Source organism: Harmonia axyridis, chromosome 6, assembly GCF_914767665.1.
Source record: "Harmonia axyridis chromosome 6, icHarAxyr1.1, whole genome shotgun sequence".
Taxonomy (NCBI): domain Eukaryota; kingdom Metazoa; phylum Arthropoda; class Insecta; order Coleoptera; family Coccinellidae; genus Harmonia; species Harmonia axyridis.
The window spans coordinates 38,035,613-38,056,971 of NC_059506.1; the positions used below are offsets into that span (position 1 = coordinate 38,035,613).

General features: G+C 35.4%; 5 protein-coding genes and 1 non-coding gene across 8 annotated transcripts; 3 read left to right on the forward strand and 3 right to left on the reverse strand.

Moving 5' to 3' along the window:
• Positions 1-1,175: 1,175 nt before the first annotated feature.
• LOC123681868 (TBC domain-containing protein kinase-like protein) lies at positions 1,176-4,518 on the forward strand. The gene has a single exon (XM_045620197.1). It carries the CDS (start codon positions 1,833-1,835, stop codon positions 4,311-4,313), a length of 2,481 nt encoding a protein of 826 aa, XP_045476153.1. The 5' UTR covers positions 1,176-1,832; the 3' UTR covers positions 4,314-4,518.
• Positions 4,519-6,010: 1,492 nt separating this feature from the next.
• Positions 6,011-12,089, forward strand: LOC123681871 (neurofilament medium polypeptide-like). 2 transcript variants are annotated; one of them, XM_045620201.1, is made up of 6 exons: positions 6,011-6,335; positions 9,480-9,602; positions 9,665-10,656; positions 11,141-11,348; positions 11,474-11,770; positions 11,875-12,089. In XM_045620201.1, exons 1-5 carry the CDS (start codon positions 6,317-6,319, stop codon positions 11,764-11,766), a joined length of 1,635 nt encoding a protein of 544 aa, XP_045476157.1. In that variant the 5' UTR covers positions 6,011-6,316; the 3' UTR covers positions 11,767-11,770; positions 11,875-12,089. The 2 variants fall into 2 exon arrangements, with proteins under 2 accessions (XP_045476157.1, XP_045476156.1); XM_045620200.1 differs by lacking the exon at positions 6,011-6,335 and adding an exon at positions 8,361-8,645.
• LOC123681873 (transcription elongation factor SPT4) lies at positions 12,074-12,812 on the reverse strand. The gene is made up of 4 exons (XM_045620203.1): positions 12,641-12,812; positions 12,432-12,538; positions 12,322-12,377; positions 12,074-12,265 (listed from the first exon to the last, which is right to left on the reverse strand). The coding sequence occupies exons 1-4, from the start codon at positions 12,707-12,709 to the stop codon at positions 12,147-12,149; spliced, it is 351 nt and encodes a 116-aa protein (XP_045476159.1). The 5' UTR covers positions 12,710-12,812; the 3' UTR covers positions 12,074-12,146.
• Positions 12,813-13,072: 260 nt separating this feature from the next.
• LOC123681869 (ankyrin repeat domain-containing protein 13D) lies at positions 13,073-19,670 on the forward strand. 2 transcript variants are annotated; one of them, XM_045620198.1, is made up of 11 exons: positions 13,073-13,311; positions 13,362-13,497; positions 13,801-13,971; positions 14,030-14,173; positions 15,121-15,298; positions 15,375-15,600; positions 16,914-17,193; positions 17,250-17,417; positions 17,580-17,683; positions 17,735-17,826; positions 19,067-19,670. In XM_045620198.1, exons 1-11 carry the CDS (start codon positions 13,213-13,215, stop codon positions 19,266-19,268), a joined length of 1,800 nt encoding a protein of 599 aa, XP_045476154.1. In that variant the 5' UTR covers positions 13,073-13,212; the 3' UTR covers positions 19,269-19,670. The 2 variants fall into 2 exon arrangements, with proteins under 2 accessions (XP_045476154.1, XP_045476155.1); XM_045620199.1 differs by having other exon boundaries at positions 17,250-17,411.
• Positions 19,671-19,753: 83 nt separating this feature from the next.
• LOC123681872 (protein lin-37 homolog) lies at positions 19,754-20,959 on the reverse strand. The gene is made up of 5 exons (XM_045620202.1): positions 20,596-20,959; positions 20,384-20,545; positions 20,172-20,328; positions 19,967-20,115; positions 19,754-19,912 (listed from the first exon to the last, which is right to left on the reverse strand). The coding sequence occupies exons 1-5, from the start codon at positions 20,775-20,777 to the stop codon at positions 19,888-19,890; spliced, it is 675 nt and encodes a 224-aa protein (XP_045476158.1). The 5' UTR covers positions 20,778-20,959; the 3' UTR covers positions 19,754-19,887.
• A 99-nt stretch (positions 20,960-21,058) lies between these two features.
• Trnal-caa lies at positions 21,059-21,172 on the reverse strand. The gene is made up of 2 exons: positions 21,135-21,172; positions 21,059-21,103 (listed from the first exon to the last, which is right to left on the reverse strand). It is a non-coding gene; the product is annotated as a tRNA-Leu (tRNA).
• Positions 21,173-21,359: the final 187 nt, after the last annotated feature.

Consider the following 21,359-nt stretch of genomic DNA (forward strand, 5'->3'; position numbering starts at 1 on the left):
TCATATTTTGTGTGTTATTCGATGGGTTTTCAGATCGTAGATGCAGAATTAGGCTTCAGTTTTCAGCAGAAAAACGTTTTTACTCATTTAAAGTACAATTTTGCGGTGAAATTAGAAATATCTCTGTTTTGAACTATGATAGGAAGAAACTGAGGATCTATATTCCGAATTAGGCATCGATGCCGACCAGAAAAATGTTTCAACAACATCAATAAAAGCACAGCTAGAAAGTCTCAGTTGTGGGGCATTCATAAGTGTCAGTTGTGGGGCTTAAGAGCCTCAAATTTTAGCCACCAGAGTGCAGTTTAACCCCCTTGAAAATTCCTCTCACAAAACACGAAATATCTCGAAATTGAGACCATTTAGAAGCGAACTGATTGCAGATTTGTATTCGCAGTGGTCGAATGTTGCTTCTCACAAATTTTCAGGCCAAAAAAATTTTTTCACGAAATTTACATAAGGTTATAGTCTTGGTTTTTTCGAAAAAATCGACCGATAGAATTTGAACTTTTTATGGTGTAATTGAAGAGTTTCGAGGATGTAGATTCCGAATTAGGCATCAGTTTCTATGAGAAAAATTTTTCTACAGGTTTAAACGACTATTATTTTACAAAACTCGTAATATCTCGGCTTTGAGAGGCGTTAGGAAGAAACCGGTAGTAGGTTACTATTCAGAATTGAAAATTCTTCATGATATAAAATTTTGAAGGTCATCCGCTACCAATTTTTTTTTTTTATCTTACAAAACGCTGGATATCTCGATTCACAGTCCTCCTAGGAATTACCTGATTGCAAATCGGTATTAAGCATCGAGATTACCTCCTTATATCAAATTTTGAAGCAGATTCGGCCATAAATTCTCCTAGTAATATTTTCCAAATCAGATTTTTTTCTAGAACTCATCTAGTGTCATCTAGGAGTAGCTCGAACCCGGTTATGGCGAGGAGGTATACATCACAGGATTCTATCTATGTTAGTCCGCGGGATTAATTAGTTCAGTAAAACGCGAATAGATGGCTCCTACTGATTTAAATTTTTGATTTTTTCTGAAAAAGTGGCAAAATTCGAATTCTGTATTAGTTCTGAGGACGTACATTACTCATTTTATGATTTGTTTTCTTTAAACCAAAAGAATTTGGATTATGTTTGATCGGTGCAAATAATCTCCACAAAAAAATAAGAAAAAATCATGTATTTTTATGATTTCCGTTTATGAGGTTATGTATTTCTGAAATTTTGACGTTTTGGAGTAGGAGGCCCAAAAAATTTATATTGTAAACAAGAATCGGTAGAATCTACCTTGGGTTAAATTAGACTGCAGTTTTGTTTTATAAGTCATCCGACCCTACCGGCACTACAAGATTGACACCTATAAAATTACTGCGGTGAATGGATGATTTTATGAAAAAATCCAAATGCGACGTTTCCGACGCTGTGCATCCGAGGTTTGCAAGTAAAAAAGAACCTGAGGAAGTTAATAAATATCAAGTAGAAAATGATTACTTCTGTATTCAATGCAAGGAATTCTTTTACCCTAGTGTAGAAGGCCTAAAGATACATTTCGATGGGGCTATTGTTGAGCATAAACCGTTTGGAGACTGTTTCTATTGCAGTGGAAAAGTTTATGAATATAGATTCAGAAATAACAGGGAATTCTTTCATGACTGTCCAAACCCACACTAACAATACTTACATGTGATTGCTCATTAGTTTGTAAATTGATTGTGTACAAAATGTCAGAAAAACCAACATAACTATGTTTTGTAATTAAAAGAAATTAGGCTATACCTTGAATCTTTTTTATTCATAAAAGATATTATTCTACTATCAAAATGAAATTGCCACTGTTCAAGAATCCTGAAATGCAGTTTTCTGCTACAACTTTCTTTGCTAAGCAACATAAAGGAGAAACTTGTGGTTCTAATGGACTTCCTTTAACACCCAACTCCATTATTATATTTGGAAGAGCTCAAATATTAAAAACGATAATTCATCCTTATCTGTGTGAATACCTCGATATAATTCGTGGAAAGCATGAACGAACTATAATAGTATCGCAGTATTGTGGAAAACCCTTATCAGATATTGTTGGAAAAGAAGCCCTTTCTGTTGATTATGTAAAGAAAATAGCCTTTCAACTTTTTACTGCTGTGAATGTACTGCACAAAAAGAAGATGGTCCATAGGAATTTAAGTCCAGAAAATATTTTAATGCAGAATTCTGGTGATATAAAATTATTCAATTATGGACTTTATTACATGACAAATAATGGAGCCTTAGTGTCCTTTCCTATAATGCAATTGTGTTATTCTGCTCCTGAGGTGTATGTGATGTCTCCAACAGAGAATATTTGTTGTAGCAAAGTAGACATCTGGTCCATTGGAATAATTCTAGTTGAGCTTCTATTTAACAAACAAGTTTGGAGTTCTTTAAAATTACCCCAGAAGATAAGAAAAGTACTGAGTTTTTACCAGTGTGGAACTTCAATTTTCGAGAAGATAGCAAGAGAACACAACTGTTATGAAATGTATCAAAACTTACCTGATGATATGAAAAATATTATTGAGAAGTGTCTGCAAATAAATCCTCAAGATAGGCCAACATGCGAAGACTTCCTCGCGCTTGAAATTTTCGAAGAATTCAAGAATGTCAAAGTGGAAAACCCAAGTAAAGTCTGTGAACCATTTCAACCTTTCACCCTGAGAGAGTTATTCCATTGGTGGAAACTAGCTGGTGGAGATGTCTTTCTGGAACTCAAGAAGCAAGGTCTGATACGTTCAACACCTCCAATCTTATCTCTACCCTGTTTGGTCACTTTGGATGGCACCATCAAAGGGCAAGGTAGGAACCCAGCAACTTTATACGACCCTAGAATTGTCCACATGAGTCTTGAAACTTTATACGAACGTTTCAAACACATTCCGTTCAACGCTTGCTACCCTTTGCTACATACCAAGTCTGATATTATTTCTTCCTACGATCCCCCTCCATATGACACCAAAGCTTTACCCCTGGTCATCAAAGAAAAAGACCCCGAATACCAATTCCACAGGATAATTTTATTCAGGAGATTGCTCCATGGCTATCCATTCACCAAAGACATGATCAGAAAAGAGGCTCAGAAAGACATACCTCCACTTTTAAGGGGAGAAATTTGGGCTGCACTTCTTGACATTGAGGCAGACTACCAAAAAACTTACATTGTTATCGACAAAGAAACTGTTACAACAACGGACAGACAGATCGAGGTTGATATACCTCGTTGTCATCAATACAACGAGCTGTTGTCTTCAGCGGATGGCCATATTAAGTTGCGGAGGATATTGAAGGCTTGGGTGCAGAAGAATACCCAGTATGTCTATTGGCAAGGTTTGGACTCCCTCACGGCCCCGTTCTTGTACCTCAATTTTAATGACGAAGCCAAGGCTTATGCTTGCTTGTCGGCTTTTGTACCAAAATACGTCCATAAGTTTTTCCTGAAGGATAATTCTGCGGTTATAAGGGAATATTTAGCCAAGTTTTCGCAACTCATAGCTTTTCATGATCCAGAGCTAGCAAATCATCTGTTCAACATCAATTTTTATCCTGAACTGTTTGCGATACCCTGGTTTTTGACTGTGTTTTCTCACGTTTTTCCCCTGTATAAGATTCTGCATGTTTGGGATAACCTTCTATTGGGAGATTCTTCATTTCCTTTACACATAGGATTGTCCGTATTGACACAGTTGAGGGTTAAATTGTTAACGGCCGGGTTCAATGACTGCATTCTACTTTTTTCTGATTTACCTGAGGTAGATATCGAAAAGAGCATAAACTATTCCATTGATACGTTCAAGAAAACTCCTAAGAGTATTACAGCTAGAGAACACCAGAACGAAACTTACTACAACAAGACTGAATATGATATTTCCGGAGTTACTTTGGAGGACTTGACAAGAGAGAGATGTCCAAGAATAAGTGCTGCTGATTTAGTGCAGCTGTTACGAAACTCTCCGGATAGAATTATTGTAGTCGATATAAGGAACCCAATTCACTATTCCAGATGCTCTGTGCAAGGAAGTATCAACATTCCTTCCTCCAGTGTTACTTTCGGTGAAACAAATATCGAGAGCATTGGAAACCATGCTCAAATTCTGAAGAATAGCAGTGACCAAATAGTTGCAATCGTGGGTTCTGCCGAGACTGACCTAGAGCTCTTCCCCAAATTTTTGTTGAACTGTGGAATAAGCCAGGTTTGTGTTCTGCACGGTGGTTTTGATGTTTTAGCATCTGTAACTCCTACAGTTTTGGTGTCGCAAAAATTTGAGGCTTAAAAATGAGTGCAACTGTATCTACCTTATTTGTATTCAAAGTTATATTTGTCTGGGATAATTGTTTTTAAATAAAAAGGAATGTGAAATCTCAAATATAGAATTTATATGAAATTTGTAATGTTGAACCATTATTTCTATTAAATATATACTTGATTTATTTATATGTAAATTGGAAAAGATATAATTAAACGTTTTCAAAATTGGATTCATTTTTTTACTCTCATCTTTTAGATGAGTAAAACAAATTTTTAACCCTAAATACAAGGTGTTCTTAAATTGAAGGTACAAAAGAAAATGAGATTCTTTGGATAATGTTAAGAAAAAAAATTCTACAATCATGGACCCGAAAATGCTTTGTTTTCGAGATACAGGGTATTGAATTTTAAAGTGTAGTAGTGTCACCTTGTAGATGTGCATTAAAAATTAACATATCACATAACGAAATCATTAAATTAGAATATTTAAGATAAATATATTGTGCAGGGATGGTGCCATGAGAAAAAAATCAAACTTCAACACCCTGTATCTCGAAAGCAAAGCGTTTGCGGGCCCATGTTGATAGGACTTTTTTTTTCTTAAAATCACCCGAGGAATCTGTCATTTTCGTTTGTACCTCCAATTTAAGAACACACTGTAAGTAAAAGACAAACAATATTTCTCTTTCTTCAGAATTGTTCAAACACGAACGAGTTGTTTTGAAGTCCAGAAATAGATGTTTAATCTCAAGGGGCAATGAGATAACTTAGGATATTCAGGCGTTTGAAGTGTGAGCACTTATACAGGCTGTTTTAGGAAGTTACGTCTTTATTAGAAATGGATTAATTTATTCGTGATTGCTCATTAACTATATTTATTACTGTACTTATTGGTCAATTTTAATTGGTTTCATGGGGTTGTAAATGATGAACTTACTCTAATGTGAAATATACAGGCTCTTGTTAAGAAAGTGAAAATTGACTCTGCTTTGTGGTATGCATTTTATTAAGAATCTGATAAGAGGGCGCTGAAACCGCTTCTTTCATAATTTTCTAATAATATATCGAAAAAATAATTGTTGATTAGTTACTTAATTCTAATTTTATCGATTATAGTGTCCCTCAATATTGAAATTGAAGCTTTTAGATACTCAAGTGACTATAGAAATTTCTTCAGCATATAAGACAATTTTTTTCAAGGTGAATTCTCAAATTCTGGAGTATACGGCGGAGTTTAAATCAATAAATAAAACTCCATTTTAGTGTAACTATATGCATTCAGATAATTGAATTTAGATATAAATATTGATGTAGTAATTAAAATTAATTGTATCAGTAATTAATTCTCTATGTTCCATTGTTCTACTGACATTAATGGAAACATAGAATATTATTAAATTCAAGTAATTGGTATCCAGTGGCGGATCCATGGTACAGTTTAGGGGGTGGTAGAGGATTATAAAAATTTTCATACGACAAAAGAAAAATATGAATTCTATTTCCAATGGACATACGAAATAATGAAAACAAATAATATAGTCTATTATGTTACCACATCTGCTCAACATTGAAATAATTGAACCAAACGAAATAAGAAACATATTCTGCCACTGCTGTCATCGAACAAAGAAATATCCTTTCATTACGTCTTTAATCCCTGGATACAGCCTGTATATATCTTTCAAATCAATCCGGCGGAACTATATCAAGAAGAGGCATTAGATCAAATTTTGTCTGCACGTTAGTACGTGTATATATTCCTCTCTAGTAGGTATTTAACATTTACTAGTAGCCAAACGGTTGGCTCAAGGTAAAAATAGAAGTTGAGTCAGATCATCAACCTACCGGCTAGTTACACTGTGGCGCACTCAGTGTGTGGATAGAATTTTGCAACGCTGCTTTGTTTACGGTGATTCGCTAGTTTGGATTTGCGTTTCAAAACGAAGATCCCAAGTCGCATTTGTGGTGTCTTCAAAGAAGGGCGTCAATTCTTGTTTCAGTTGATTCAGTTTTCCGACTAAGTCAGCAATGGGTGCAAGTTGGTCAGGTACGTATTTTACGATATTTGAACTTGAAAATTAGGTAATCTTTGTTTCCGTGGTTAGACCACATTTCGCAATATTCAACCAATTAGTTATACTATTCAATTATTTCGATTTTACACATAGATAATAAATCTGTATGCTTTATTTTATGGTTATTAATAGTATACTTTTTGTACCCCCTTGTCTTTTTTATCTTCGTCAAGTAGATTAAATTTTCTATAGAAATTAAAATTGCCAATTAAAATTCAAATAGTGTGACGTATCAGAAAATTGTGGTTGTCTAGAAACCTTAGATGTTTGTGGGAGGTACAAAAGACAGCCTTGAGTTTGTTCATGTGTTGTTAATTAATTTCTTACGGTTGGTATTCCACTTTGTTTGATCCTACATTCTCGGTGGTTCGGAAAAATAAAAATGCATTGTTTGTAACGAAATATTTCCCATTTAGGTATCCGTATCTATGCTCCTTTATCCCTGTCATTGAGTGGTTTCAGTTAATGTCTTGACATATATCAGGTTCCCTTTATTTATAGCTTCAATTTCGCACTTGATAATGATACTTCGAGACGTGCATGATATCCTTGGCATGTTTCACGCTTGACCATCAGCTCAAAAATGTTGCGTTGAATAATGTAGAATTTTACGAAAATAGAGCCGGTGATTATGGTTTCTATGACTAACATAGAAAACCTGATTTACGATCTAAAAATATTCCTGACTGGTAATTCACTGCATTCATCGACTTGAATTTTGTTATTGTACACTCGAATTCTGGCAGAATGTCTTTTCGTAGGATGGCATTAAAGGCGTAATTCGTTAAAACGCAAAACAGCGTCATTCGAAAGTCCGCGATGCATAATGCGACCATAAAAAATTGTGAATCACAGAATTGAAACGTGAATTTTCTTATATCTTAAACGAACCGACGTTAACAAAACAATAAATAATGAATCAAAACAGTGTCATAACGCTTCGTTTGTTTTCTGAACAAGTATCAATCATAATTGACTTGATACGAACGGAAAACAATGATAAATTTCAACTTTTATGAGCATCTGAGTGGAAAGAATGCTGGTTTGCATTTTTTTTTCAAATATGTTGTTGGGGTTATCAATTAAAGTCGTTATTGTTCGATCTTTGCTTCCCTTGAACGATTTCATTTGCTAAAAATACGAATTGGCATAAAGATAATTCGAATTTTATACGGGGGTTGTTCAAAAACGGAACTTCCTGGTTTATTAGTGTTTCGTGTTTATTTGGCGTTTTCGTTTAGAATTTCAGGTATTCGAGGCAGGGAAAGACAGCAAATCTGAAATTCTCACTTATAATATTAGTGCTTTTAAATTTACCTCAATAATAATTTCCACAATTTTTTTTGCGTTTCAACAGAAAGGTCAAGGTACTTATATTAGGCGCCAATTGAAAAGTTACCGGTCTGATGCACAGATGGCGGTGCTAGTATTGAATCCATATGATTTTCAGTTAGTACCAACCTTAAAACACAAATCATTGAAAACAATGGCAAAATCGCATGAATTGGGCTTCGAATTTCTTCTGCATCCACCGTATTCGCCAGATCTGGCCCCCAGCGACTTTTTCCTGTTCTCAGACCTCAAAAGAATGCTCACTGGAAAGAAACTTAGCGCCAATGAAGAAGTAATCGCCGAAACTGAGGCCTATTTTGAACCTAAAGACTAATCGTACTACAAAAATGGTATCGAAAAGTTGGAAGATCGCTATAATCGCTGTATCGCCCTCGAAGGCAACTATGTTGGATAATAAAATCGAATTTTGCCAAAAGAATGTGTTTTACTATGGTAGACCGGGGACTTTTGAATTGGCCTATTAATTAACGAACACCCGGTGTATACACGTTCAAACGGTTGAATAAACGATAACCCATCATCTGTTCCATCTCGTGATCAATTAAAATTCAAATTTAATTCAGCATCTACTTTCTCCTGAAACCGTAAAATTTCAAAAATTGATGATAACCACCTTGTCTGTTTCAATCATCGTTCTTAAGACGATCATCGATGTGGAAAACACACGTTAAACTTTTTTTTCGCCAGTGCACATCTGTTCATCTGTTTCTTCAGTCGCACAGCTTCTTCTGACCAATGAGTTTGGAAAATTAACAACACGAATTGGCGACGTAGATAAAAATTTGACTTATTCAGTTCTAGGGCAGTCCACGTAAGGATTTCCGCATCGAAAAACTCCTGTTTTGTGTTATAAAATTCGTCCTTTATTTTAAAAATGTGTTTGTTAGGCGATTTTCTCAAAGAGTGCATTTGGAACACTTTGATTTTAGGTGAGTTGAAAAAAAGTCTACACGTGTCAGTTTGATGCGTTAGTTTTTCCGTCAAAACATCGATTATTTCCAGAAAAATGTCGAAAATTATATTATATTAACGTTCAAAAACTTTGAATTTTTTTATTGTATAAAAAAAATAATCGAATTCTTCTTCTATCACAATTATCATTTTATTCTGTGTTCTATCTATGAATTTTCATCTCCTATTTTCTTTCCATCCCATCCCATTATCGCAATTACCGGCGATTTCATACAAAACCTTATCTGTATATAATTTTTTTGCGACGCCATACCAGCATATCACCAGCCCACAGTCACAATTAATTTAAATTCAGATGCTAAAAATAATTCCGATGAACTCGTATTCTATGTATGCCAGACCCTCATCTCGTAGGTCAGTTATTCGTGTAAACCACAGGAAAAAAATTAGTTCCGGACCACTTAACTGTTATAATTGAACAATAACGGTTCAGATAAAACGAAAAATATTCGGTTTGTGCCAGCTGTTCAATAATTATTTATAAATTATTCATATAATAGTCGAAATCATGACTGACAAGTCATAGAAGCAACTGTAAGGATTTGAAACTTGACGTTTAATAATTTTCCATTCTGTAATTCTGAGTGATGTAAATCGATCATCTTGTCATTGAATTGAGTTGCAATTATATTCAATTGAGTAATTAAAAAACAAGGATTACTTATCTCCTACACCTTTTTTATAAGAATTATCGCGGTTTGAATCAATTAAAATTAAATTAAATACATTAAATCTTGATAATGATTAGAACCACAGAAGTTAATAAAAGTTCTTCTTATTTTCTATTTCAGCCCCAGTAAGGAGTCTATTCAACAGAGGCAAGGTCAAGGAAGAAGTTCAACAAGGTGTAGAGGTTGTGGTAAGCGCTGCCGAACAAGGTTTGCAGAGATTGGATACAGCTACATCAGGTGCAGGTTTGTCGTATCCAAAAGCAATTCCAAAACAATCTCGAACTAATTTTTTCTTCTTCTTACAGTAACAAACTTAGCTGATGAGTTGTCGAACGCAGGAGTGGACCTGAGCCAATTCAAAAATAACCTAGTTCACGCGATAGATGATGCACACAGGGTCGAGAACGAAGTAGGCACCTCAGTAACTAATGTCGCAGGTTCCGTCGAGAATGGTTTGAAAGATGAATTCCACCACGTTGAAACACAGACGGAGGTCGGTATCAGTAAGGCTGGGGCAGCGGTCAAAGGTGCAATACCAAAGGTCGAAAAAACCACAGAGGAAGCAATCCAGAAACTTGAGCAAACGAAAGAAGAAGTAGTAGCAGAAGTCTATGGTGCAGCGAAGAAAACCGAAAATGCTGTGGTGGAAAATGTATCGTCTCTAACTTCAGACATGGCTAGTTTCGGAGAATCCGCCGGAGCCAGTATCGCAAACGGTTTGCAGACTGTTGAAGCCAGCGCAGAAGCAGGTGTTGAAAAGGCCAAAGAAACAGCAGAGGTGGTCGAGAAGAAAGTGGAAGATATCGCCTCCAATGCTGAACAAACTGCGTCAGAATGGACTACATCTCTTCTAACCAAAGAAAAACAACTTGCGGATGAGGCCAAAGAGGCAGTATCACAGAAAAAAGAAGAAGTTTCTTCTGGCATCGCCGCTGGTGTCAAAGTTGCCGAAGAAACTGCTTCAGCTGGCGTTGAAAAGGTAGCGCAGGGTTTGAGCTCTCTGCAGGAAAGTTTGGACTCCAAAAAGGAAGAAGTCTCTTCGCAAGTCAAAGAAGTTGTCGCCAATGGCGCTAACACAGTAACCGAAAGCCTCGATAACCTCCAAAAGGAGACCGAGGATAAAAAGAACGAAGTTGCTTCTGGATTGAGCTCTGAGCTGCATTTCCTTCGGGACACAGTAGTAGCATCCAAAGATATTGTCGTAGAAACTTTGCAAAAAGGTCGATATTTCGAAAATGCCCCTCCTAAGTCGCCACCATCAAAGTTCCCAAGTACTACTACTTCTACTCTGTTATCTGTGAGTACTAAACTGATATCTGTAATTGTAGATTCTTATATACTCATCTTAGTTACTGCTTTGGCTATGGCGTATGTAATTGCTTTATACCAGGTTTCCTTATGTGTCCAAATCATTCCCTATTATGTATCATCCCTTTAAAGTGGTCCTCATAATGTTTGTTTCAATCAAGTCGCCTTGACAGACCCCTTGGCGTGAAGTGAGTGTCCCTGTTTTTTCCTTATTTATTTATTTGTTCAATATCGATGGATTTTAATTGATTGACATTAAGAAGAAACGAGTACGAGAGTTTTATTTCCTCATTTAAATCGATAATACGATTAAAATCGGGAAATCCTATAACTTCGAATTGAATTCAACCATAGAAAATGGAAAAATTTCGATCATAACCTCAAAAATAGCATTTCCCATGAGAAATATGCGCAGTGTTATTTGCGTTGAGTGAATTTTGAAATTTCTTTATTTGCATTTTCTCTACATCCAGAGTTCGTCGGACACCCAAGAAGAAAAATCTGCAGACGCTACTGAAGAATCCAAACTCAACGGTACAAATAACGAAGAAGTCGAAGAGATGGGGGATAAAGAAGAGAAAAAAGAAACACCTCCTATTAAAGAGGTCACCGAATTCTTAAGCAGCGAAATTTCTGATGCCAGCAATAATCTCGAGGCAAAGAAAGAAGAGGTCAAAGAAGGTGAGAATCCTGAAAATGATGCTTTTATTCATAGCTGAAAAGAGTTTTTCTTAGCCTACTTTTAATTTAAAAACCATAATAATTGTAGATTACTATTGAGTTTCTTCTTTTTTTTTTTCTCTTAGGAGTTACTACTACTAATGGAGCAACTGCTGCAGCAAATGATGCTCAAGTTGAAAGCAACTCTATTTTTGATAGTCTCACTGATATAGGTTCTTCGATCACCAATACACTTCATAACATCGAAAGTGACATTGAATACACTGGCAAAACTATTTTGACTGGTGTTGGAACAAAAGTAAAAGAGGCTGGCGAATTTATTGCTGGCACCGAAGAAGAAATTGATCAAAATATGGATGATAAAGAACTGAAAACTGAAGCCGTTACCAGCATTTTAGATAATTCTCTTCTTAAATAATTGGGTAAGAAAAACTGCAGAATATGATACTAAAGATTTCGAATATTGGAAGTAAAATATAGGTGCCGGAATTTTTCTTGCAAATAATTTTGTTTATTTTTGTTCCAGACGATGCAGTAAAATGCAGGACCCCGACACCTGTGCCTTTTATCAAATATATATTTATTTGTTGAGCTTTTTATTACACTGAAAGCATTTTTTGTCATTGTGATGTAATTTATTTCGTCAAGTTTTTATTATATATTTTGTATGGAATGATAGGGTAGTCAAAAGAAAGGATGTTTTAACTACACAAATTACATTAATAAAGATTTTATAAGTCAGTCAATTTATTCTCCTTTAAATTAAACATAAAAATTGAATAGTAATTGATAATTCTCTTATCGTTGACTTCTATCTCTAGGTACATAGACTACCCCTCTACTTTTCATTTCTCTTATTATACCTCCTGGAAGTCTACCCGATACAGAGATTGCATATACTCCTTTACAAAAACGATCTAGAATAAATGCAATACATTAGAATAAAATAGGATATACTAGAGTATATACATACTTATTCTTTGCCATTTACAAACCCAACTGTCCTCTGGACTCATTGCTGCGATCATCCTTAAAAATCCGAATAAATGATAAAATTGGATAACTACTAAAACAGTTTCTTACCCGTCAAAATTAGTGCTGGTACATTCGTAAACATTATCTCTGTTATTTTTCATTCTAAGAAATTCATCGCAATTATCACATCCCTCATATTCAAATTGGTCGAAGGACTGAAAATTCATATCCATAAATATATGTAAGAATCTTGGGCAACTTAATATAATTGGTAGCAACATCAATTTATAATTTCTTGATTATAATTTAATTTTTACCTTAATTAAAGAGCAGGAAAGGCAAGCCCTAAGGCCTCGAAGATCTTTTGGGATTGTTTCTAGAGTCATTTCGAATTCTTTCAGTTTTCGTTCTTTGTTGTAGATTATAGAATCAACAAACCTATTATTTTAATGTCATGATTATCATGTCAGCCACTCCACAGAATAATTTGACATTCGATAAATTCATTCTTATTTTCATTCCATTAATCGAATCCATTCAATATACAAAACATATTATCTACTGTATATTTGCATAATACCATTATTATGCTTCTAAGTCTGATTCACTGAGAAACTATAATCTACAATTCTATTTTTTCCATCAGCAAACAAACATGAAATTTGATCTTGCAAATAATTATCAAAATATCTTTTATCTATGGGTGAAATATGAAACCTCAAACAATGACAGAGAACGATATATATATGAATCACTTCAGTGATATGGAAACTGTCAGATAGCAATAGTAGTGTTTACAACATTCGATTTTATAAGTTCTGATCAAATAAGCATGTACTTGTGAATTTATCACTGTTCCTGAAAAAACTCAAATCTTACTCTAAATACAATGGTTACCCAAGAAAGAATTAAGTTAGAATATCCTCTTCATTGGCTAGTTTGGCTCAACGATTTTGAGAATTTATCTGATGAATTGAAAAAAAACGAAGTAAGTTAGTTTTCTTCATTTATGTCTGTCTCTGAGACGTTAATTTTTAGCATGATAAAGAAAAAAAAGATGTTAGGGGCAGAACGCCTCTTATGCTGGCTGTTACTTTGGGACATTTGGAATCTGTTAGGGCTTTGTTGAACAATGAGGCCAATGTAAATGTTGAAAATTCCGACGGATGGACAGGTAAATTTTTCATTTGTTGATCCAATTAGGAATATATTCACCTGTCATATTGACCCATTACTTTTATTACGAACAAAGCCTTAGAAATTTTGTGGTGTAGCCTAATCAACTTATAGAACGATGAAGCTAAGGGAATAAACCCTGGATTATCACATATTAGATAATATTAAAGCTTTTCAACCATCTTAATCGATTAATTGAAGATTTTTCAGATTTAATATTAGCAAAAAAAATTTTAATGTGATCTTCAGAAGAAAAAGTATTTCATTGCAATATTTCTCACTATAAGAAAAATGTTTACAGTGGTACAGGAAGCTGTAGCTACTGGGGATCCAGAATTACTACAATTAGTTCTAGAAAGGAGAAACTTACAGAGACATACTAGTCGAATGGAAGGTATTCCTATGCTATTAGAGAGATTGAAAGAAGCACCAGATTTTTATGTTGAAATGAAATGGGAGTTTACTAGTTGGGGTAAGCTGTTTTTCTTAAAGAAAACAGATTATTCGACAACTATTTCATATTCTTTTAGTACCCCTTCTGTCCAGAATGTGCCCTAGTGATACATACAAGGTATATAAAAAAGGGTCCAATGTTAGAATAGATACAACTCTTTTAGGCTTCGATACCACAAGTTGGCAAAGGGGGAATAGAAGTTATGTTTTCCAAGGTCGAAGTAAGTTAATTCTGCATATTAGATTAGAATTTCTGGAAAGTTACAAATAGTTGGTGCAAAAGGAGGTATTTTCTGAAAGTTTAAGGTTAGTTTCAGTGCAGTCTTTCTTGGCACTGGCCTCTCTGAGTTAATAAAAAAAAGATAATACCTTCTTTTCAACATTAACTACTTGTGTCCTCTTCAATTCAAAATTATTTTATGAAAATTATTAATCAGGTCTTCAAATATGTCCCGCTCTACGTGGAAATTTGAGCTATGTCTATAAGAGAAATGGTAAAATTTATCAAGATTTGCTTGCTAGATGCTTTTGATAGGTCTTTCATGCAGTGGAAGATATTAAATTGAAAATATTCATTAGGATACATTATATTTTGGGAAGAAACTTTTTACTTTGATTGCATAGCCTTATTTGAAAGTATTTGACAAAAATTGAACTTTGCTACACAGCATTATAACCACTTTGAATTGAATTATTCTTATTAGATTTACAAAATTTAGACTATCAACATTCAACAGTCTAATTATATAATTAATGGTTTTAACGTCTGTGTGTTAGTATATGAAATTATTTTCAGGGCATTCAGACAATTTTTCAATTCTGGAAAAAGTACTTCCTCGAGCGGGACTCGAACCCGCAACCTCCGAATAACTAGTCCGATGCTCTAACCACAAATCCACAAGGAAGCTGGGATTAGTGGTTCCTCATTGCGGAGAATCTTCAGCTTCCTCGATGGCTTAGTGGTTAGAGCATCGGACTAGTTATTCGGAGGTTGCGGGTTCGAGTCCCACTCGAAGAGGTATTTTTTCCAGAACTGAAATATTGTCTGAAGGTCGTGAAAAAAATTTCATGGTGTAATTATATGCTGAACTGAATGCAGATATTACATTAGGGCTAGAATTCTCCAAGCCAAAACGAATTTTAAATTTTGAAATCGTGAATTTTGCAGGTGACGGTGCTACGATGTTAGAAATAGACCACGACCTAAGACAGGTCTACTGCGAGGAGATGCAAATTCAGGAAGAGGCAGCCGAGATCCTATCGGCAAATCAGGGTGCTGTATCGCAAAGGCTTACTACTCCGATAGTCACCACTTACATCGATACAGACAAGATCAGTTTCGAAAGGTAGGTCCCTAACCATTCGAACCCCGAACCAATTAAATCCATCTCTTTGTTTTTAAAAGATCTTACGCGTTTTCAGGAATAAGGCCGGCATGTGGGGTTGGAGATCTGATAAATCGGAAGTCGTAAACGGTTTCTACTGCAAAGTGTTCGGAGCTACCAACGTAGAATTAGTTACCAAGACGAGGACGGAACATCTGACCGAGAGCGACAAGGCCAGGTGTAAAAGCAATAAGACCCCATTGCAGAATTTTCTCGGTATAGCTGAAATCGAGGAGAATCACTCTATTCCCGTCCCTACAAATGTAAGTTACTCGATAGGTTTTTGACAGAATTTATATAACGGGTGTTTTTTTCGAGGTATATAACTTTAAGTTGGCATTACTGTTCAAGATGGCGACCGGTTTAACAGTTGTCAAGTGATTTATTCTCAGTTTGTTTGGCAATCCATCATGAATAGACTCATGCCTGAACAACACTTGCAAATAGTGCAATTTTATTTCGAAAATAATGGTTCTGTGCGGAATACGTATCGCGCACTCCGTCCATTTTGTTTTGTTTAGCGATGAAGCGCACTTCTGGTTGAATGGCTACGTCAACAAACAAATCTGCCGCATTTGGAGTGAAGCTTATCCTCAAGTGTATGTCGAAACACCGTTACATCCAGAAAAACTGACTGGTGCGTTTTATGGGCTGGTGGAATCATTGGTCCGTACTTCTTCAAAAACGATGATGGCCAGAACGTTACAGTCAATGGTGATCCGTATAGAGCCATGATTACTAACTTTTTCATTCCTGAATTGAACAACCATGATGTCCACGAGCTGTGGTTCCAACAAGACGGCGCCACATGTCACACAGCTCGTGCCACAATCGATTTATTGAAAGACACGTTTGGTGACCGCCTAATTTCACGTTTTGGACCTGTGAATTGGCCTCCAAGATCTTGTGGTTTAACACCGCTAGACTACTTTCTGTGGGGCTAAGTGAAGTCATTGGTCTATGCTGATAAGCCACAAACCCTTGACCATTTGGAAGACAACATTCGCCGTGTTATTGCCGATATACGGCCACAAATGTTAGAAAAAGTCATCGAAAATTGGACGTCCAGATTGGACTACATCCGAGTCAGCCGTAGCGGTCATAAGCCAGAAATCATATTTAAAATGTAATGCCACAAGATCATCTTGCGGATAAATAAAATTCATGTCAATCGAATAATCCATCGTTGTTTTATTGCAATTTAAAGTTCTATAGCTCTAAAAAAAACACCCTTTACAAGGTGATTCACCAGGATGTCCTATTAGATCATTGCTTGAAACCCCAACAAGCAAATTTTCAGCACAAAATTATGATTAGTTTTCCATAAACATCTAATAGGACCTGCCGGTGAATCACCCTATATTAAGGCTACAAAACATTGTAGGAAATGTGTATAACGTAAATTTTTGAGTTTTCCATTAAACAATCTTAAAGTCTCTTGATTTCTTATTTTCTTTGGTAAGTTGGTAAGTAATAGACTAATGCACTCCTGTCATTTTGATGTTTTCACCAATAAGATAATAGAACTTCCTTTGGGTTAGCAATTGCTATATTCCGAGTAATATTCATTTTTCAGGAGATTCTAGTCAATTCAACCAACCCCTGTAACATCACTCCCGAAGAGTACTTCGATGCAGAAATCGAGATGGGAGGCAGAGACATAGGTCGTCCCAAAGAGTGCAACATGAAGGTGCAGAAGTTCAGAGCCACCCTCTGGCTCAGCGAGGAATACCCCCTTTCTCTGCCCGAGCAGATTTTGCCGATCGTGGATCTCATGGCCATTTCTAGCCCCCATTTCGCCAAACTGAAGGATTTCATCCAGTTGCAGTTACCTGCTGGATTTCCAGTTAAAATTGGTGAGAAATTGGAAGTTTGGAGAGGGGCCAAAAAATTTATATGATTTTTTTTCCAGAGATTCCAATTTTCCACGTTTTAAACGCCAGAATTACCTTCGGGAACATTTTCGGCTTGGACGCTGCAGTACCCAAAGTGACCCGGCTTGAGGATGGTACGGACATGTCTTGCGTGCTCGACGAAAGTCTGTTTGAATGTCCACCGGATTACATTCAGATTGGTAATGGTAATTCATGGTATTTTTTTTCTGTTTCTTATATTTTGTTCACCACTCTCCACTGTTTTTGATTATTTATCTTATTCTTTATGTTTTTTTGTAAACAGTTTACGAGGTTTTGTCTACATCTGATAATCGTTGAGGTTTTTTTAAATTCTATTTGTTTTTCAGCTGGTAATGACGCTAGACGACAATTTAGCATGGAGGAAGAAGATGATCTTTTACAATTTGCTATTCAGCAGAGCTTAATTGACGCCGGTACAGAAAAAGAAGAAGTAATTTTTCTTTAACTCTAACGGAATTTATTGATCATTCTTGATTTGTAGGTCGATATTTGGGAAGCTCTTAGGGCTCAAAAACCTTCCAGACCCACCACTCCTAGCAATTTCATGGGGGAGGAAGAGAGACAGCTTCAGAGGTGAGATAGAATTAGAAGAAAACGTAAAATATTAATATTCCCTTTTGATTTCTAATTTCTTATTCTAATGCGATTAGATATGTTGTTTTCCACCATTTTATCATTTCAAAGCACTTCAATTTTTCAGTTGCATATAAAGGGTGTTTTTTTTAGAGCTATAGAACTTTAAATTGCAATAAAACAACAATGGATTATTCGATTGACATGAATTTTATTTATCCGCAAGATAATCTTGTGGCATTACATTTTAAATATGATTTCTGGCATATGACCGCCACGGCTGGCTCGGATGTAGTCCAATCTGGACGTCCAATTTTCGATGACTTTTTCCAACATTTGTGGCCGTATATCGGCAATAACACGGCGAATGTTGTCTTCCAAATGGTCAAGGGTTTGTGGCTTATCCGCATAAACCAATGAATTTACATAGTCCCACAGAAAGTAGTCTAGCGGTGTTAAATCCCAAGATCTTGGAGGCCAATTCACAGGTCCAAAACGTGAAATTAGGCGGTCACCAAACGTGTCTTTCAATAAATCGATTGTGGCACGAGCTGTGTGACATGTTGCGCCGTCTTGTTGGAACCACAGCTCCTTGGCATCATGGTTGTTCAATTCAGGAATGAAAAAGTTAGTAATCATGGCTCTATACCGATCACCATTGACTGTAACGTTCTGGCAATCATCGTTTTTGAAGAAGTACAGACCAATGATTCCACCAGCCCATAAAGCGCACCAAACAGTCAGTTTTTCTGGATGTAACGGTGTTTCGACATACACTTGAGGATTAGCTTCACTCCAAATGCGGCAGTTTTGTTTGTTGACGTAGCCATTCAACCAGAAGTGCGCTTCATCGCTAAACAAAATAAAATGGACGTAGTGCGCGATACGTATTCCGCACAGAACCATTATTTTCGAAATAAAATTGCACTATTTGCAAGCGTTGTTCAGGCGTGAGTCTATTCATGATGAATTGCCAAACCAAACTGAGATTAAATCACTTGACAGCTGTCAAATCGGTCGCCATCTTGAACAGTAATGCCAACTTAAAGTTATATACCTCGAAAAAAACACCCGTTAAAACAAATAAAATTGGCCCAAAATTGAATGTTGGGTTAAATATCTATGTTCCACCACTTCAACCTTTTTTTTTTTATAATAGACGCTTTCTTTAACATGAATTTTTTCATCAAGTTGCTTTTTGGAGTGTAGACGCTAGATCTGTAAATGCTTCAATTTTTAGAGCTATCCAAGCTAGTTTGTTCCTCTGCCAGAGCCCTAACTCCGAATCTAACGATTCCGAAGGAAATGATTCCCCTGTGACTGACGATCTTCAAAGGGCCCTTCTGCTGAGCAAGCAAGAGCAGATGAAGATGGAGGAGGAACGGTTGAGGGAAGAAAAACTACTGGAGGAGATTTTACAGCTGTCTCTGACGGAAAAATAGTCATTTTAAATTTTTTTAAACTAGTTTTAAGTACAGAAAGTGTTGATATGTTTGACTGAACATGATATTATTTGAATATGTCGAAAATATGCTTCCTTTCGACTCGGATCTCTGAAAAATTTGCCAAAGTATGTAACAACAAATTCTTCCCTTTGGAAATTTCTATTGTGTCTTCAAAAATGGAACCTCTAAGTATTTATAATGTCACCGATGTTATTCCAAAAAAATGTTTGATCGCTATTTTATAATATTTAAAATACCTCCCCGAGAATTTTATAATATGGAAAACAAATAAACTTTCGCGAACTTAATTCCATTTTTATGATTTATTCAATTGTATTTAATTTGTAAACTTAAAACAATGTTAGATTCAACTTGAATATATATATATTTATTTGTAAAGTGTTTTAATCGTATTGTCTATTTTATTGAATGTTTATAAATAAATGCATTATTGGTTTATAATATTCAATAATTTACCCTTCTTTGGTGGATTCGTAAGCGATTTATTCTCAGAAGATAAATAAAATACTAATACAATAATTCTATATAAAATGCATTAAAATAACAATTTCTATATAAATAAAAAATCTTCCCCACCGTAGGAGACAGTCCTCGATTATATATCCATTTCTTCTCGGGTTCTAAAACAAATAACCGTTATTTAAATTCATAATTTCATACAAAAATTGACTAACCTGTTATAAATAGTTTTTAAAATCTGTGTGCTCACAGTGTAGCGACTCTCATTTTTAGCTGCTGTGTCATTCCAATTTTTCCTTACTTTAGCCCATCGTTGGAGATGATCTTTTATAAGAATATCCTGAGGAACTGGAGGTGCCTCATCCTAGAATGATACATTAATATTTTGAATTAAAGAAAACTTATTTTCAGTATACATACATAGTTCAAGTTTATATTATCCTTATTTTGTTCTTGACATGGTAGAGGCGAAGGAATTCTTTTATGAAATTCCTCACTAGGGGGAGGTAATTGGTGGATGTCTGCATAAATTCCATTCCATGCATCAGGTTCTGGTTCAGGAGATGACACTCTGCGTCTAGAATATAATGTATGAAATATGTGCATTTAAAATCATATTAATTAAAACCTACTTTACAACAGCTTGAGGGTTTCGAGGCTGATTCTTCATCCAAGCCCTACATATGGGATACAGGGGAGTATCTTCTTCAAATTGTGCTAGATCCACACTCCGATCAAATAATTTCATTACATAGGTGTGATGATATGGAGCTGGTGGGTTTTCCTTACGCCTTCTGGAAAAAACAACATTTCAAACAACGAATAGGATGAAAGTATACCATACTTTTTCCTGTGCGAATTTTCATCTGAAGAGCTATCTGATTCACTCTGTTCTGTTAACTGTTTTAGAACACTATTTAAGCGACCTTTTGCCATTAAGTAATCATTTCCACCAGTATTTTCCTCTTTTACTTCTACTTTAACAGAATTTGAATCAGCATATTTCCTTTTCTTGGTTATTTTCATTGTTTTAATATTTTCTTAAATGTTTATTACTATCACTAATACAAACTGAGTAATTTGTTTTGAATATTTTGAATTATTGATTTGACATATTACTCTATGACAACTGAAGCACAGAATAGAATAGATTGACTTAATCTCGAAATGTTCAAACGACTCTAATGGTAAATTAATAAATATATTATAGTAGATTACCAAGAAAAATCAACATAAAACTATGATTTCACAATAATTTATAGTACCTGTAAAAAAAATATATTATTTCTAAGGTGAAAAAAAAAGTTTGTCAGAAGTGGGATTCGAACCCACGCCCTCAGAGAGGACCAGAAAGCCCGAAACCTGTATAACAGGCAAGTTAACCTTGAGTCTGGCGCCTTAGACCGCTCGGCCATCCTGACAATATGTGAAAAGGAAGGTTTAGCAGTATCAATAGAAAAACCTATGCTTATTGAATAAAAGGAAATTTGATTTAATTATTTTTCAATAAAAAACGAATCATAATGGATTGCAATAAAAATCCTATTAACTATTTATAGTCAGGCAAATAAGTAAGAGGACTCGTAGGTCTAGAAAAGTATTTAGGTA